Source organism: Cervus canadensis, chromosome 24, assembly GCF_019320065.1.
Source record: "Cervus canadensis isolate Bull #8, Minnesota chromosome 24, ASM1932006v1, whole genome shotgun sequence".
In the NCBI taxonomy this organism is placed as follows: domain Eukaryota; kingdom Metazoa; phylum Chordata; class Mammalia; order Artiodactyla; family Cervidae; genus Cervus; species Cervus canadensis.
Window position 1 is genome coordinate 48,113,453 of NC_057409.1, and position 17,608 is coordinate 48,131,060.

Consider the following 17,608-nt stretch of genomic DNA (forward strand, 5'->3'; position numbering starts at 1 on the left):
CAGGCACAGGCCACAAGGAAAGGGTCTCCTTTCCCAGCTTCTGTTTAGAAGCGCCAATTGTTCTGCTCCTTCTGATATAAATAACTATATCCATGTGGGAGATTGCATACTTTATAGATATTATATAAAAATATTTACATATATAAAATATATAATCCTCCACATGGATATAGTTGAGAAAATTCTCTGTAGAGCAAAGTAGAGCACTTTAGCCCTTCCAGGACAGAATTTGTTCACAAGATCTGGAGCTCTTTATTATATTTATTGAACATTTCATTTTGGGATAAATCTTGAGACACATTTTAAACATGAAATACACACACACACATACCACCCATAACCCCTCTGGTTACTGGGATGGTTTAGAACTTTTCTTGCTTGTCCTTTGCATAGCTAAGTCATGCTGCAGTACTAGCTGGTCCAGGGATCCAGTACCAGTAAACAACACGAGGAGGGTAGAGGAAATGAGGATGTGATCAAAAAAACCTCAGTTTATTCTGTTTGGAAACAGCATTTTGGGAAGAGAGATACTTTGTAAAGATAGACCAGGGCCAGCTTGGGAAGGCCTTCAATTTCAAACTAAAAAATCAAGGCTTTGTTCACTGGGAAGGACTGAAGGTTTTGATACAGGATTATATACGAAGGTATTGGACCTTAGAAAATCCAGTTCTTCATTCATGGCAGCTGAAAGTTACATGGAGGTTGGGTTAGGGCAAAGGAGGCCAGTCTGGATGGTATTGCAAGAGCCCAGAGGAGCAGTCATGAGCAGTCATGTAGATGGGAACCAGGATAGGCACTTGGGATGGAAAGAAAGGAGATCCACAAGTGGGTGGCCTGTTTGAAGCCACCATCTTTGCAGCCTTCGTTCTAACATATAAGATATGCTAGAGAAAGGCGTATCTCTTGGCCTCCACACTCAGAGCCAAAGATCTTTCCACACCCCTAAAAACACCACTGTCTGTGCTGGTGCTGATGATGGGGATCTGTTTTTCAGACTGAATGATATAATAAATTGCTATTTGTTTTCCAGGACTCCTCTGCACTATGCAGCTGCAAATTGTCATTTCCACTGTATTGAGACGTTAGTGACCACAGGGGCCAGTGTGAATGAAACGGATGACTGGGGCCGCACCGCTTTGCACTATGCTGCTGCGTCAGACGTGGACAGAAAGTAACAACAGCCTTGGCCTGTCTCTTCGGGGATGGGAAGAGGGGGGAGGCGCAAGAGGGAGGGCTTGCTGAGTTTTCTTCATACTGCCTCACCAAGACTGTGAGTGAAGAAGCGCTCTTACCTAGACTCGACAGAGTTTGAGTTGGTTCCTCCGTAACCCCGGGTTTCCCATTCTGCTCTCTTTCCATTTGATTAGCACACGTCACTGCACAATTGCGTCTCCTCTCTGTTCTTTGCATTGAATGCCAAGTGGAGCTGTCAAGCTCAGGTTTTCAGTTCATTCAAAATCTCGTAATTTATTTTGTCGTATACTGTGGTTTTCATCATCACCGCTTACATGCTTCATTTGCGGTAAAACTTAACATTTTCTAATAAATATGTCATATGTAAAAAAATATCCACCTATGCATAATCCCAGTAGTCTTCAAATGCAGCATCAGTATTTTATTTTTAAAAATAAGTATTTAAAAAAATAGACATTTTTCAAACCTGGGCACGAATCCTCTTTCGGAAGCTGGAAGACAGGAGGTTGGTTGCCCTGATCATGTTTGGATTCTAGGTGGCTTGGAATGGAAAGCAAAAATAAATGAACCAGTTCTAGGGGAAAAGGTGGGAGAGATGCCCACAGCTTATGATATTGCTCTCAAAGACTTGAGGATCAGGCCCTCCTTCATAGGAATACTTTTTGGTGACCCTGTTCTGAGAACTGTTGAGTTATTTGGATGTGTTGAGTTATATGGTCAGTGCTAACTCCCTTTCTTGTAGAGCAATGGCTTTTAAACATACTGGACAATTACCTACACACTAGGCTTCCCTGGTGGCTCAGAAGGTAAAGAAAGAATCCACCTGCAATGCAGGAGACTGGGGTTCAGTCCCTGGGTTGGGAAGATTCCATGGAGAAGGGAATGGCTACCCACTCCAATATTCTTGCCTGGGAAAACCCATGGATAGAAGACTCTGGTGGGCCAAAGTCCACAGGGTCACAAAGAATCAGACACAACTGAGTGACTGACGCTCACTTTACATCACGATCCAATATACAGACTCATGTATATATGTCTTATACATATGTATGGAAAATGGAAAAAAGATTTCATAAAACCTTATTTACTTTTGCTATGTATGATGCATTTTGATCTCTCTTATTTCATTAAAAAAAAACCTACTGACTTCAACCCACTAAATTGATTTCATAATTCAGTCATAGATCATGATCCATATTTCCAGTTTGGAAAACACTGCTTCTTTTTTTCCTTCATACGATACTGGCAAGTCTGATGTAGCCTCAGGGTCCCACAGCCACATGTTCTGAATTCAACAGACATTTATTGAGTATGCATTGTGTGTCAGGCTCTGTGCTATTCACTTGGAATAGAATGGGGAATAAGCATCCTTCGTCTGTTAAGATCTAGAATATGAATCCTAGATGGTGCAGAATTTCTCTGGTAGATGAGGGGTGCTTAGGAACCCATTCCTGGATATATGAGATGCTCAACTGAGAAGGAGGCAGCAAGGAATGTGGTAGGTGTCAGGGAATTTTGAGCTAAATCACTTTCTCTTTCCCTTTCTCTGGGGAGTTTAGAAAACTTATGGAAGATTGGGCAGCATGATTGCTGCCTTAATCATTGATACCTCGGTGGAAGTTTTAGGAATACCGTGCTCTTAACTGGATTCCTTAGGAGAGAAAATATTTATTGGATGGACTTAGAGAGAACCATGTATATCCCCCATGAAAAATTAGTAGTGCTTGCTTCTTTGGGGTTGGGGGGTGCAATTCTTAAGATGTAAATTGTACCAAAATCATTAGCAACTTTGCCACTAATTGTAATTTTGTTTGTTTGTTTCCCTTTGCTGAGAAGTAAGACTATCTTAGGAAATGCCCATGAAAATTCGGAAGAACTTGAAAGAGCCAGAGAGCTGAAGGAAAAGGAAGCTGCATTGTAAGTTTCTTCTCAGCTTCGGCACAAGTGTGGTTACTGATGCTTTGGCTGCTGCTCTAGGTTGCCATGTGGGCCAGCTTTACTATTTTGGGGTCTCCCTTGGGGTCTTGAGGAAGTGATGTGGGCCTGCCTTTGATGAAGAAGAAACTGTTCTTTTAATATATCCTTCAAATAGGCTGTTTTCATACAAGATACATACTCTTCTAAAGATACACACTCTTTCTAAAATTGAAACCTTTGCAGCGATCATCACTGTGATTCGGCAGCAGTTTTTAGAACCAGGTGTCTTGAATATCATTTCTGATTCTTCCGTGTGTCATGTGCCTCAGGGGACATACTAAAGCCTCCTCTGAGGACCTCAGGCTCTCCTTTTGTGACCTGGGGATGATTATTTAGCAGATTCTATAAATACGTGTTTTGAGATTTCAGTGTGAAATACACCAGTTTTACTCTCCCCTCCCTCTCCAGCACACTCTCATCAACTTAGAAACAGCACCCTCCTCCCCTGCAGACAGCTGCTCTGTCCCCTTCATCCTACCTGCCCCGTTCCGGTGTCTTGACAGAGATTCAGCTGTTACTGTCATGGAGTGAGTGCCAACACCCAGGATTATTGACACCTGGGAAGCTCTAATGTTTCAGCCTCTGAGAGTCCTTCCTGGACTGGAAGTCGTGATGAGAAGGTTGTGCAGTTCCCAGCACGTAGCTGGCGGCCGACATCTCTTTGTTAAATGCATGAACACGTGAATGCCCAGCGCCCACACTTTGCGCCCTGCCCCTGTGAGACCTCTGGATATAGTACTCTAAGAGTTTGCACTCCAACAGTCCTTCACTTGCAAGGCCCCAGTGCAAGCTGCAGGGACTATACTTTGTCTGTGACTGGGGTGGGCGCAGGAAACAAAGCTGTAAGTAGAACAGAATAACCACAGTTTGGCCCTAATATTCCAAAATTAATAATATTCAAAGACTGTAAAATTTTAAGCCACCTCAGCAAATGCTTCCTTCTCCAATGAAATGCAAGCTTGCCCCAGGCCAGAGCAGCCCTCTTCCAGCTGGTGGAGAGGGGTGGAGCAGGAAAGGCAGGAGAAGGCAGGGACCAGCCTACTGGGGAGCTTTTTCATGCAATAAAAGACTACTTCCTTTTGCAAATACATCCTTAATCTAATGTGCATCTCTTGATTTTGTGGCCTAGGTGCCATAGTTACTGGTCCAGGGCCCTAGGTGGTGAAAAAGACAAGCATTCCCAGTTAAAAGTGGATTTCATTTCCCTTAGGAAAAATGTGGAGAATATTCACATTATATAATACTGTTGTTATTTCTAATAGTACTCTTGGCAATTATGGGCTTCCCTGGTGGCTCAGATGGTAAAGAATCTGCCTGCAATGCGGGGGACCTGGGTTCGATCCTTGGGTTGGGTAGATTCCCTGGAGGAGGACATGGCAACCCACTCCAGTGTTCTTGCCTGGAGAATTCCCATGGACAGAGGGGTCTGGTGGGCTACAGTCCGTGGGGTCACAAAGAATCAGACATGACTGAGTGACTAAGCCCAGCAGAGTGGACAGTTATAGTTCAGCTATGTTCTGCATTACTTAGCTCTTTGGGTGTAATTCCCAGTGTTTTCCAAATTACATGTTAAATTTATCAACTGATTTTTTAGAATATAATCCTTTCAGAAGCTAGGGATTGTGTGTCCACAAGAAAGCTATCCCTATTGTGATTTTACTTCAAGAGCCAAATTCAGTTTAAAATGAGTCACACCTGGGATTCAGTCCATGGGCGTTTCATTATGAAAATTAAAAAAAAAAAAGACTTCCTTTTAAGGTAAATAACCAAATACAGCATGATATTCAGGTCTCCAATAATAGTTTGATTTATTACAGAGCATTTTATGGATGAACCATGTGGCATGTAGGTATTTAGTTTTAAAAATTTCTCTTTCATCAAGTTTTCTAAAAATTAAAATGTCTGTTTTAATATCTGTCTCTGTGTGTGATTTATTTACTCCTTTTGCCTTATACCGAAAGATAGATAATGTCATTTTAAGGTTTCTGAGTAAACTATAGAAATTTTCTATTGGGAGGTCTTATTTAATATACAAGCTTCTATGTAGAATCTTGCGATTTTGATTTGAGTATGAATTTGAACCAGCCTGGACTTTTAAACTGCAAAAGCAGTTCTACACCCCTTCCTCTGACCTATTGCAAAGATTTTTTTTTCCCTGAAAAGTTACAACTGTGTCAGAAAAGGCTTTTAAAATTTATTATTTATCATTTTACTCTAGTCTGTATTCCTAGTGGTACAGTGTCAGCCTCTTTCTTCAGAGGTGGTGACTGAATTCATCTTTTATATTTTTTAAATGTTGGCCCAGTCCTTATGTCTTTTTATTGTTTTGGCTATTCTTAGATTCTTTTCTGTTATTCTTTTCTTACTCTTTTAAACTTTCATTTTCCAGCCTTTTAATCTCAGAGTCTCCGATAGCAAGGTTAAAAAATAAACCCACCTTTTTTGAGGTTTATCCCTTTGCAATGCCTTGACCACTTCTATATTATGCTGAAAACTTATCTTTTGAACACAGAGCTCTAGAAATTTTGATGACAAGCCGGTCCTGTACCTTAAGATGAAAAGGGGAAAAATATTTAATTATCCTCTAGTTCCTAAGTTACTCCCTCTAGTTCCTAGGCTTCCCCGGTGGATCAGCAGGTAAAGAATCTGCCTGCAATTCGGGAGGCCCGGGTTCCATCCCTGGGTTGGGAAGATCCCCTGGAGAAGGGAACGGCAACCCACTCCAGTATTCTAGCCTGGAGAATTCCATGGAGTATAGTCCATGGGGTCATAGAGTCAGACGCAACTGAGCAACTTTCTCTTTCTTCTAGTTCCTAAAGCCTTTCCTGAATTCTAGAATGGCTATTTTAAGCTGAGATAAAGATAGATGCACAAAATACACATAAAACATCCAATATTTAAACCTTAATTGCTGTAGAATCTTTCAAAGAAACACTTCAATTCACAAAGCTCTTTGTGGCACATTCACAGTAAGAGAACATTAACATTGATTATCCTTTTTGGTCTAGGGATGTTTTCTGAAATAACATCTCATCTTTATACTTAACAGATGTCTAGAATTTCTGCTTCAACATGATGCAAATCCATCTATCCGGGACAAGGAAGGCTACAATAGCATACATTATGCTGCTGCCTATGGCCACAGACAGTGTCTGGAATTGGTGAGCTGTTTTGATTTGTCTTCTCTAACATACACACACATACACCCAAGCCGGAAAATGCTGGTCTGAATCTCTCAACAAAGATCCTTACGGCCTAATTCAGCCCCCACTAGAAATCACCTGGATTAAATTGATCAGGCAATTTTTTGGCAAGTGATTAAATTGTTTCCCTTTATAATATGTAGCTCTCTTTGTTCCATTTGCTGCTGCTGCTAAGTCGCTTCAGTCGTGTCCAACTCTGTGCGACCCCATAGATGGCAGCCCACCAGGCTCCCTCGTCCCTGGGATTCTCCAGGCAAGAACACGGAGTGGGTTGCCATTGCCTTCTCTGTTTGTTCCATTTATTCCCATTCTAACCTCAGAGCTAACTAACAATTGATTCTTTTCCACATTAACTTGGACTAGGAATGTTAGACTCTGGTACGGACACAGTTTCTATTCTGAAGATAATTTGGATGTATCAAAGAAGCTTAGTGTATATTTCCAGAGTCACGCTTAGCACCCCAGTATTTGATAACAGTGTCATAAGATGACTTACATAACCATTAGGCATGTGGGTTTGTCATAGTCCCGCATCTATAGTTTAGGGAAAGAAATTGGCAAGAGTGTAACAGCAGAATTTACTGGAATTTTTAAACCAGCCCACATTTCAAACCTATAGTGATCAAGAAACACTTGATTTGGAGTCTGAAATTCCTCTGTTGGTATAGGTTACCAGATGCAAAGTCAGATGTCTACAGGGACAAAAATATAAAATAAACAAGTGAAGTGAACCCACGTATGGAATAACGAGTTGGTGGGGACTGTGGCAAATAGAGAGGGCAAGCTCTGTTTACGGGGAGAGACAGCTAGTCAGCAGGAGGTGATGGAAACCAGGTGGTATTGCAAACCCAGCTTTGCTAGAATTCCCGTGTTTCAGGAGAAACTACAAATCTAGGCTTTTTATGTGGGATTTCCTGTTTTGAAAACACTGGGTGGGCTAGAAAGAAAAAATATGGGTTTGTGGCTGAATCCTGCCTGCAGGCTACCATTTGGCATCTTCTGATCGTCACCCTTGGTTCAGCCTCACCAGGATACGTGGGGTATCCCAGACTCACTCTCTGACCCAGTGATAGGTGTCACCTTCCTTACGGGACTCCATCTCTTTTCCTTGTCCTTCTGAAGGAGAAGTTTGAGTTATTTGAAATATGTTTGGGGAAATACTTGCCCCTCATCAACTGCACAGTTCACTGAGAAAGGCATAAGGCAGAAAGCCTGAGAGCAATAGTGTGAGCTCCCACATGGAAATGACTCAGTGACATCACAGCAAGAAGATCCTTTACCTTTGACCTTGCTGCTGGTTTCAAATGGTTCCACTTACGGTCATTCTTACTACATTTCTGTTAACTGTGATTGTGGGAAAGTGTTCATGAAGACCACCCAGTTTGGAAATGAAGCAGTGATTATTCTACTGTTGACTTTGGTGTTATTTATTGATGAATTTTACCTGTCTTCTGTCTTCATCACTTCATCATTCCTGCAGACTTCCAAGTCTTCTTTTTCTGAGGTTCTTGGGGATGCTAAAGATTTCCTTGCTTGACTTTGGAGGTGGCATTTTTTTTTCTCTCCAGTTTAATTCTATCATTATTCCTTTTCCAGTTACTGTGTCTGCATAACAAATCACCCTTAAAAGTTAGTGGCTTAAAACAACATTTATCACTTATTATCTCTGTTTCTGATCAGGAATTCACATGTGACTTAGCTGAGCAGTTCTAGTTAATATCCTGTGAGGTTACAGACAGTGTCTGGGGCTGGCATAATTTCAAAGGCTTCTTTTCTCACTTGTCAATCACCTGGGTAGGAAGGTTCAAATTGTTGACGTTCCTTGGCCTTTCTCTCTATATGTGGTTTTCTCTAGCATGGTGTTTCCAGAATAAGTAGATGTTTTATATGGTGCTCACATTGCCCAAGGCATCTGCCCTAGAAGAGAGTGTGAGCAAGAGTGCTAGCAAGTGAAAAGAAGAGACCATATTATTTTTTAATGGTTTAGCCTTGAAGTTCAGGTTTTGTTGCATCTGTCCATTGCCGCAGTCACAAAATCCAGAGAGGTGAAGCATTGACTCCACCTTCCAAAGGGAGGAGTATCAGAGAATTTGTGGACATATTTTAAAACCACCCAGTTCCATAGGAAGATGTAGGAAGCCAACGATATCAATTAACTTCTAAATTAAATTGAATTTAGAGTAGAATCTTAAGTGGCCAAGGGGCAATCTCTTATCCTACATGTGAGCAAACAAAATCACAGGGGGATTTACTGGGTTGTCCAAAGTCATAGCTCTGGTCAGTGGAGAAAGTGGGGCCATGATCAGGAACCTTGATTTAAAAAAAATTTTTTTTTTTACCACATTGTTGTTCAAAGCTTTACCACCACCCAAGGCTTTTTGACACAGGGCAAAATCTTGTTAGGACTTAAGGCAGTGTCACTTCTTCCTTCTAATACCAGTCATGGAAGTTGATCTAGACTTGTCAGTAAATAGGATTTTTTAGATCCCACAACAGAAAGGCTCCTCACAAAGTGTGTGTGTGTGTGTGTGTGTGTGTGTGTGTTAATCAGTGGCAGAATAAAGGATTACTACTGTAACTATTCATATGAATCTGCATTCCAAAGTGTGCTTGAGACATAGCTGTCTTTCATTGGTTTTCTCTATGAAAACCATCTGTAATCGTTGGACATATGAACTTTTATTTCAGAGTTTGTTATTATAATCTTGATAGTTTGTGCTATTTTAAAGTACTTTGTGCTATTTTAAAGAACTATGGACGGAGGTTCGTGACATTGTACAGGAGACAGGGATCAAGACCATCCCCTAGGAAAAGAAATGCAAACAAGCAAAATGGCTGTCTGAGGATGCCTTACAAATAGCTGTGAAAAGAAGCGAAGCAAAAAGCAGCAGAATAAAGGAAAGATATACCGATTTGAATTCAGAGTTCCAGAGAATAACAAGGAGAGATAAGAAAGGTTTCCTCAGTGATCAGTGCAAAGAAATAGAGGAAAACAGTAGAAGGGGAAAGACTAGAAAAAGAAAATGAGAGATACCAAGGGGACATTTCATGCAATGATGGGCTCAATAAAGGACAGAAATGGTATGGACCTGACAGAAGCAAAAGATATTAAGAAGAGGTGGCAAGAATACACAGAAGAACTGTACAAAAAAGATCTTCATGACCCAGATAATCACGACGGTGTGATCACTCACCAAGAGCCAGACATCCTGGAATGTGAAGTCAAGTGGACCTTAGGAAGCGTCACTACAAACAAAGCTAGTGGAGGTGATGGAATTCCAGTTGAGCTATTTCAAATCCTAAAAGATGATGCTGTGAAAGTGCTGCACTCAATATGCCAGCAAATTTGGAAAACTCAGCAGTGGCCACAGGACTGGATAAGGGCAGTTTTCATTCCAATCCCAAAGAAAGGCAATGCTAAAGAATGCTCAAACTACTGAACAATTGTACTCATCTCACACGCTAGTAAAATAATACTCAAAATTCTCTAGGCCAGGCTTCAGCAGTACATGAACCGTGAACTTCCAGATGTTCAAGATGGTTTTAGAAAAGGCAGAGGAACCAGAGATCAAATTGCCAACATCCACTGGATCATCAAAACAGCAAGATAATTCCAAGAAAACCATCTATTTCTGCTTTATTGACTACATCAAAGCCTTTGACTGTGTGGATCACAACAAACTGGAAAATTCTAAAAGAGATGGGAATACCAGACCACCTGACCTGCCTCTTGAGAAATCTGTGTGCAGGTCAGGAAGTAACAGTTAGAACTGGACATGTAACATCAGACTGGTTCCAAATAGGAAAAGGAGTATGTCATGGCTGTATATTGTCACCCTGCTTATTTAAATTACATGCAGAGTACATCATGAGAAATTCTAGACTGGATGAAGCACAAGCTGGAATCAAGTAGGCCAGGAGAAATATCAATAACTTCAGATATGCAGATGACTCCACCTTTATGACAGAAAGTGAAGAAGAACTAAAGAGCCTCTTGATGAAACTGAAAGAGGAGAGTGAAAAAGTTGGCTTAAAGCTCAACACTCAGAAAACTAAGATCATGGCATCTAGTCCCACCACTTCATGGCAAATAGACGGGGAAACAGTGGAAACAGTGACTGACTTTATTTTTGGGGGCTCCAAAATCACTGCAGATGGTGACTGCAGCCATGAAATTAAAAGACACTTACTCCTTGGAAGGAAAGTTATGACCAACCTAGACAGCATATTAAAAAGCGAGACATTACTTTGTCAACAAAGGTCTGCCTAGTCAAGACTATGGTTTTTCCAGTGGTCATGTATGGATGTGAGAGTTGGACTATAAAGAAAGCTGAGTGCAGAAGAATTGATGCTTTTGAACTGTGTTGTTGGAGAAGACTCTTGAGAGTCCCTTGGACTGCAAGAAGATCCAACCAGTCCATCCTAAAGGAGATCAGTCCTGGGTGTTCATTGGAAGGACTGATGCTGAAGCTGAAACTCCAATAGTTTGACCACTTCATGTGAAGAGTTGACTCATTGGAAAAGACCCTGATGCTGGGAGGGATTGGGGGCAGGAGGAGAAGGGGACAACAAAGGATGAGATGGCTGGATGGCATCACCGACTCAATGGACATGGGTTTGGGTGGACTCCAGGGATTGGTGATGGACCCATGTACTGCAATTCATGGGGTCGCAAAGAGTCGGACACGACTGAGGAACTGAACTGAACTGAAAAGTACTTTGATGAGTTCATCTTTAATCTCATTGTGCAGTAACTCAGAGAATGGTTATCCTGTAACACCTCGTTCCTATGTGAATAGTATATTGCACGTTATTTTCATTTTTCAGGAAGTCATTTCAGGGTCATTATTTCTGTTGTCCAGTGAAAAGATTTTCTGTCTACAGAAAGTTTCACAAGTTCTATATGATAGTGAAATTATCCCCTTGATTAGATCAACACTGTGTGATTTGCAAAGAATGATTCTTGGCAATTACATGCATACTTGACATGCAGCATACAGCATAGTGACTTGACTTACATATGTAGTGAAATGAATACCATAATAAACTGAGTTAACATCCATCATCTCATATAGATAAGAAAGAAGGAAAAGTTGTTTTTCCTTGTGATGAAAGTAAGGCCTGTTTTTGAACAATAAGTGGAGTTTTTGAAGGACATCTTTTCTAACTTTAACTTTCTCACTAGCAAGATGCCTTCATATTCCTTACAGCTCCCATTTCTTTGAGTTCTAGATGTTAGGAAAGCAAACCACTTAACTAGCATTCACTAGGACGTACATTTCTAGGACTCACCACCACCGTGCCAGTCTTCTGCCTTGTCTCATGACACAAGCACCTGGGAGATTATCTGTTTCACAAGTTGAATCCTCTGTGTTAGATGCTAGAATTACGACAATGAAAGACATGCTTCTGGAAGCTCTTAATGGCTTCTTTGAGCCTCTGAGCAAGAATTATGCAGGGAGATCTTTCTTTTCGTTTGTTTGGGTTGTTTTGTTTTTTTTCCATTGGCCATGCCAGAAGACTCGCAGGGTCTTAGCTCCCCACCGAGGGATCAAACCTGTGCTCCCTCTGGTGGAAGTGTGGAGTCATAACCATTGGAGCCCCAGAGAGTTCCAGGGAGACCTTTCTTTAGGTCACACTTCCTAGCCTATGTTTGTGGCCTGTGGAAGGAGTGGAGAAAGTCAATGAGTATTTGTGGTCCCTGGGTCTTCCCTAGTAGGGCCTTTGTCCTTTGGGGATGGAGTAGGATTAAAAAGGATGGGTCAGAGTCAGCTGATTTGTGAAGTTGATAAAATTTCTCTTTTGCCTCTCTTCCCAGAGAGCAATTTCTGTGATTATGCATATCATTAAATTCGTATCTTTAAATTTGATGCATATTTTATTTGACTCTGACACTTAGTGTGTGTTTACTTGGCATTCATGGTTTATGTTTCCTGTGTATGATCATAAGCTTGAGTCTGTAAACCATACTTTGTGTTCAGTCTATTTTGCTATCATCAAAAAGGAGCAGAAATTATTTTAGTTGTTTTCACTCTATTTTCCTTATAGAAAGTTATATTGAATTCATTCCATGAGCAAAATACTTCTAGAAAGCAGGGTGAACCCCTTTAGCCTTAGTAGAATAGCCAAGGTTCAGTGTTCTGCCAAATCTGCCTACTTAGGCCAGTGTTTTCAGCTGGTCTTGATCAAAGATATATATACTGTGTGTGCAAGCAAAAATCTGCCCACAAATGTATGCTGAGAGCTGTGATCAGTCACATTCAATTGGGATCAAAATATCAAAGCAGTGTGGAGACTTGGCTATGAAAGCATCTTGTGTCTGAATAAACTTGAGTGGAGGAAGGGAGTTGGCAAAGAGGAGCTCTGTTGCCTCCCTTTTTCTTTATCTGGAATGTGTTCTTACCGACTCTGGAGAGAAATATCAGAGTCATGCCCCTATTTGGAATTTGTGAGTTTATATGGGCATCCTATTTTTCTTTTGTAACATTGAAGATTTGTCTGTGAAACAAAGACTTCTGTGGCTTTGTTATTGAGATGGAAAAATATATGTGCCAATATAATTGTATCAATTTTAGAGAGATTGTTTGAAAACACCAGGCCTCAGACTAAATTCAGTCCAAGATTCTACTTGGAATTTGGCTGCTTCCTTGGGACCTTCTCCCTGTTTTACTGTTGTGAGCTAATTTGAACTTCAACTTCGAGAGTATATAGGGGTGACAGATGCCCCTGCGTGTATATTCTAGTAGTTTCTGGGATTCTCTGGAGGTAATTGTATCTTGGGCAACAAAGCACTAAAATTATGCTGCTTTTAAGTATGTCTTGTATTTATCACAGGGTTTCAGTAAACCATTAGCACCTGGCTCTCTATAAGATGTACTCACACTGGCAGTGTCTACTTAAGCTTCTTAAGACTCAGAAAGCAGGATAGAGAAGAGGAGTTAAATTTTTAAAAAAGGAGAACTACGTAACAGTCAGCTGAGGACATGATGAAAACCCAGTGAACTTGAACCCCAGCCCCAATCAAGTCCCTGATGGCTTTTTTCTGTCCCCAGAGGTACTGCTAAGAGATGGACCTGAGGGTGTCCATGACCTTCCAGCAGGCAGACTTCCAGTGGGCAGTGAAAACTTCAACAGTGCTAGTCTTGTGTTTCCTTCTAGTTAATTCAGTTGAAGAGGAACATAAAATCGTATAGGGAACTCTTTTTAAGGGAGGGAGCAGAAGGGTGGGCACAGATATTTTCATGCTGTTGGCAGCCTCCTTACTGCTAAGAATAAAAATATAAGCCACAAATTTTGAATCAGAATTTGGATATGAGTCCATGTTCAAAACATTGAAATAGGCAGTAATTGTGACAGAATGTTCCACTTATTTCTAAGTAATAGAGCAAAAGAAGAAAAATTTTTGGCTTTACCGTGAATGAATTTGGCAACCGATGAAAGAACCATTCCATAGGATGTATTAATATGAACAATTTCAGATTCCACCTTCAGTCAAGAACTCGGAACAGTGGAACCATTGCCCCCACATTTCAAAGTCAGATAGTAGTTTGTACCCCATGGCCCCTTGAAGAGGTTGGAGGTCCGAGAGCAGCTAGTTCTGCTTCAGATCTCCCCACTACTCCCCTGCCCCTACAGTATGAGAGAAAGGACCTTTTTCCTGATCCCAAGCCAGCCAAAGAAGCTTCACGGAGATGGCCTGGATATCTGATATGTATCCCACACAGTGTAAGGGAGTGGACTGGCATGTGATGACTCAAAAGAGACTGAATCGCTCTGGTTTAAGCTTGCTTGCTGGGAAGTTAACTAAAGAGGCCTGTGATTGAGAAATACTCTACCCCCTACCAGTGACAGGTCAGGAGAGTATGTTTCCCAACGTCCAAGTGTGAGCCAGGGGCCAGAGCTGGCCTGGAGTTCTGCTGGATGCTATTCAAGAGGGCTGCCTGTAAGTGTGGGGAGATGCAGGGGGCCTGGACGGAGGGAAAATGTGAGCTACCAGCAGAGAGGGGCTCTCACCCAGGGAAGTTGGGAATTTGCTGGAGAACCTGAGTGAGTGTCCAGGAGACAGTTTTAAAGATCTGACCCAGTCAGAGGATCACTGCCAGAAGGGTGCTGTCAGTAAGACGACTGTCCCTGTCCCCTCCATGTCCTCTTTTCCCTCCTCTCTTCAGTCCTGGGGGACGCAGAAGCAGCCAAGAGGGGGATGGAGGAAGAGAAGCCGTAGTCTAGGGAAGAGAGAAGTCGGTCTTGTCCCTTCCCCACCAGGGGAGGCGGAAAGAAGCTTTGCATTAAACAGCATCCAGTGTTTGTTACTATCCATGGGAACAGACATTTTAGTTCGCTGACCTGAACTTATGTTTGAGACTAAAGGGCCCAGAGAACTTTTTGTTATTTGTTGGAGATTTTATCTGAGGTGGAAGGAAAAGAAGTAACCTCATAAAGATTATACCAGGTATAGGAAAGGGAGAAAAAAGTTATTGTTTGATTATACCCCAAGACTCACTGGTTCAACACAAAGTCACATGCTTAAGAGTCATTGTTTTAGGAAAGATTACCTCTGAAATCTAAAGAAAAAGAAACTATTACCCTTTAAATATATGTGAATTTAAATACCAACTTTATAAGACATAGATTCTAGTAATGCCAAGCATTTATCAGGTACCAAATTGTTGAACAAATTAATTGCAGTTGTAAATGATTGAGCTTGACTTAGTGATGAAACTTAGATGCTAGTTTGTAAGTATTGTGGTGACTATCCTGTTAGGAAGGTATTTCATAGAATCCACAGGTGAGAGAGAAAATGAAATTGTATTTTTCTGTGGCTTGACCTTTTCTTTAGATTTGATTGCTTCCCAAAACCAACTCCAAATTTTTATTCCAACCTCTCCTTTTTTTTTCTTCAAAATCTATAAAGCTATACTGATCCTCCCTCTTCCTCCCCTTCTTCCTTCCTTCTTTTCCTCCTACACAGTTACAGACCCATTAGGTAGGCCTGAGGAGGGTAGGAAGGCAGTTCAGCTGCTGCTGGAGTCCAAGGAAGAGAATATCAGGATAAGCAGCTCAATAAAGAGTGGAATTCATGCAAGAAAAGTGCCCTAAATGTATATACACTAAACAACAGACATACTATGTGAAGCAAAAACTTATAGAAGTGAAAAGATATATAGAAATCCATAATTATAATTGGAGACTTTAGCTCCTCTCTCTTAACAATTGGTAGAACTAGATAGAAAATCATCAAGCATATAGAAAAACTCAGTGATACCATCAGCCAAGGTGATCTAATCAACATTTATAGATCATTCTACCCGACACCACCCTTATGGCAGAAAGTGAAGGGGAACTAAAATGCCTCTTGATGAAAGTGAAACAGGAGAGTGAAAAAGTTGGCTTAAAGCTCAACATTCAGAAAACTAAAATCATGGCATCTGGTCCCATCACTTCGTGGGAAATAGATGGGGAAACAGTGGAAACAGTGACTGACTTTATTTTCTTGGGCTCCAAAATCACTGCAGATGGTGATTGCAGTTGTGAAATTAAAAGACACTTACTCCTTGGAAGGAAAGTTATGACCAACCTAGATAGCATATTAAAAAGCAGAGACATTACTTTGCCAACAAAGGTCTGTCTGGTCAAGGCTATGGTTTTTCCAGTGGTCATGTTTGGATGTGAGAGTTGGACTGTGAAGAAAGCTGAGCACCGAAGAATTGATGCTTTTGAACTGTGTTGTTGGAGAAGACTCTTGAGAGTCCCTTGGACTGCAAGGAGATCCAACCAGTCCATCCTGAAGGAGATAAGTTCCTGGGTGTTCATTGGAAGGACTGATGGTGAAGCTGAAACTCCAATACTTTGGCCACCTCATGAGAAGAGTTGACTCATTGGAAAAGACCCTGATGCTGGGAGAGATTGGGGGCAGGAGGAGAAGGGGATGACAGAGGATGAGATGGCTGGATGGCATCACCAATTCAATGGACATGGGTTTGGGTGAACTCCACGGATTGGTGATGGACAGGAGGCCTGGCATGCTGCGATTCATGGGGTCGCAAAGAGTCGGACACGACTGAGCGACTAAAGTGAACTGAACTACCGACAACAAAATGCATACTCTTTTTTTCAAGTGCCCGTGATATCCTGAACCATAAAACAAGCCTCAATAAAAGTGAAAGAATTGGAAACATATAGAGTGTGTCCTCCTGCCACAATGAAGTAAAACTAAAAATCAGTAACAGAAAGATACCAGGAAAATCTCCAATACTTGAAAATTAAACAACAGCCTTCTAAATAATCCACAGGTCAAAATAACACCTCAAGGCAAATCCCCTAAACTATGTTGAGCTGAATGAAAATATGAGAAAGACATTGCCACTTGACTTTTCTGTAGTTGAGCAGACTGGCACAGTATACAGCCCCTAGAACCAGAGCAAATTCAGGTTTCCCCTTTTACTAGCATTGTAACTTTGGTTGACCTTATCAGAAAAAAAAGCATTTTTTTCTGCAGAAAATTTAGCTTTTGATTATTTTACATTTCTGATATTAATATCAATTTGCATTCCCCAAACACAAGTAGTAATGGAGAGAAGCTGGCAAGAAGTGTTAGAACAGCCCACATGATAAGCCAGCCTTTGGTTAAACATGGTCTTTGAATAAGGCCCTAGTTCAGTTATCTGTGTGTGTAATCTAAGAACCAGCTTTAGCCATGACCAGCGTGAATGCTAAATTTTTCAACATTTAAACTACCAGCGCTTACAACACCCTGTTTAGAACACAGTAAACATGGATGCAGTTCCCAGCCCAGCCTACTCAGTTGCACGCTCAGGTTTCTCTGGAGGAAATGTCCAATTTCGTATCTCTAACCTCAGTCCTCTCCAAAGTCCAGGCTCATCTGTCAGATAACCTAGACACCTCCATCCAGAGGTCCTTCTGGAACCTACTTGGGTTGTGAACTTCATGGCACCAAATTTCATGGAACTTTGATCAATATATCATAAGGTCAGCAGACTCTCACTCCTTAAAAGAATCAGTCCCTCACACAAAACAAAACCCTAATTCCCTTTCAGAGCCTTTTCTCCTGGGGGACAAGTGTAAGAACCATGCCTATTCTTAATAAAGTCGTAATAATTAATGTTTATCATAAGAATATTGGGCTAGGCCCTGTGCCTATGTCATCTCATTTAATTCTCACAACGGCTCTGTGAGATAATTCCTGCTTTTAATCATATTTCACATGTGAGTATTGT

At 41.2% G+C, this 17,608-nt stretch overlaps 1 protein-coding gene across 3 annotated transcripts in view; it reads left to right on the plus strand.

Moving 5' to 3' along the window:
• ANKRD44 (ankyrin repeat domain 44) overlaps nt 1–17,608 on the plus strand; it is a 306,281-nt gene that overhangs the window by 225,271 nt on the left and 63,402 nt on the right. For all 3 annotated transcript variants that reach the window (XM_043445412.1, XM_043445414.1, XM_043445413.1), the window contains exons 14-16: nt 1,031–1,171; nt 3,031–3,111; nt 6,221–6,332. In XM_043445412.1, the coding sequence (XP_043301347.1) occupies nt 1,031–1,171; nt 3,031–3,111; nt 6,221–6,332 (334 nt within the window). The remainder of the gene's footprint in view (nt 1–1,030; nt 1,172–3,030; nt 3,112–6,220; nt 6,333–17,608) is intronic.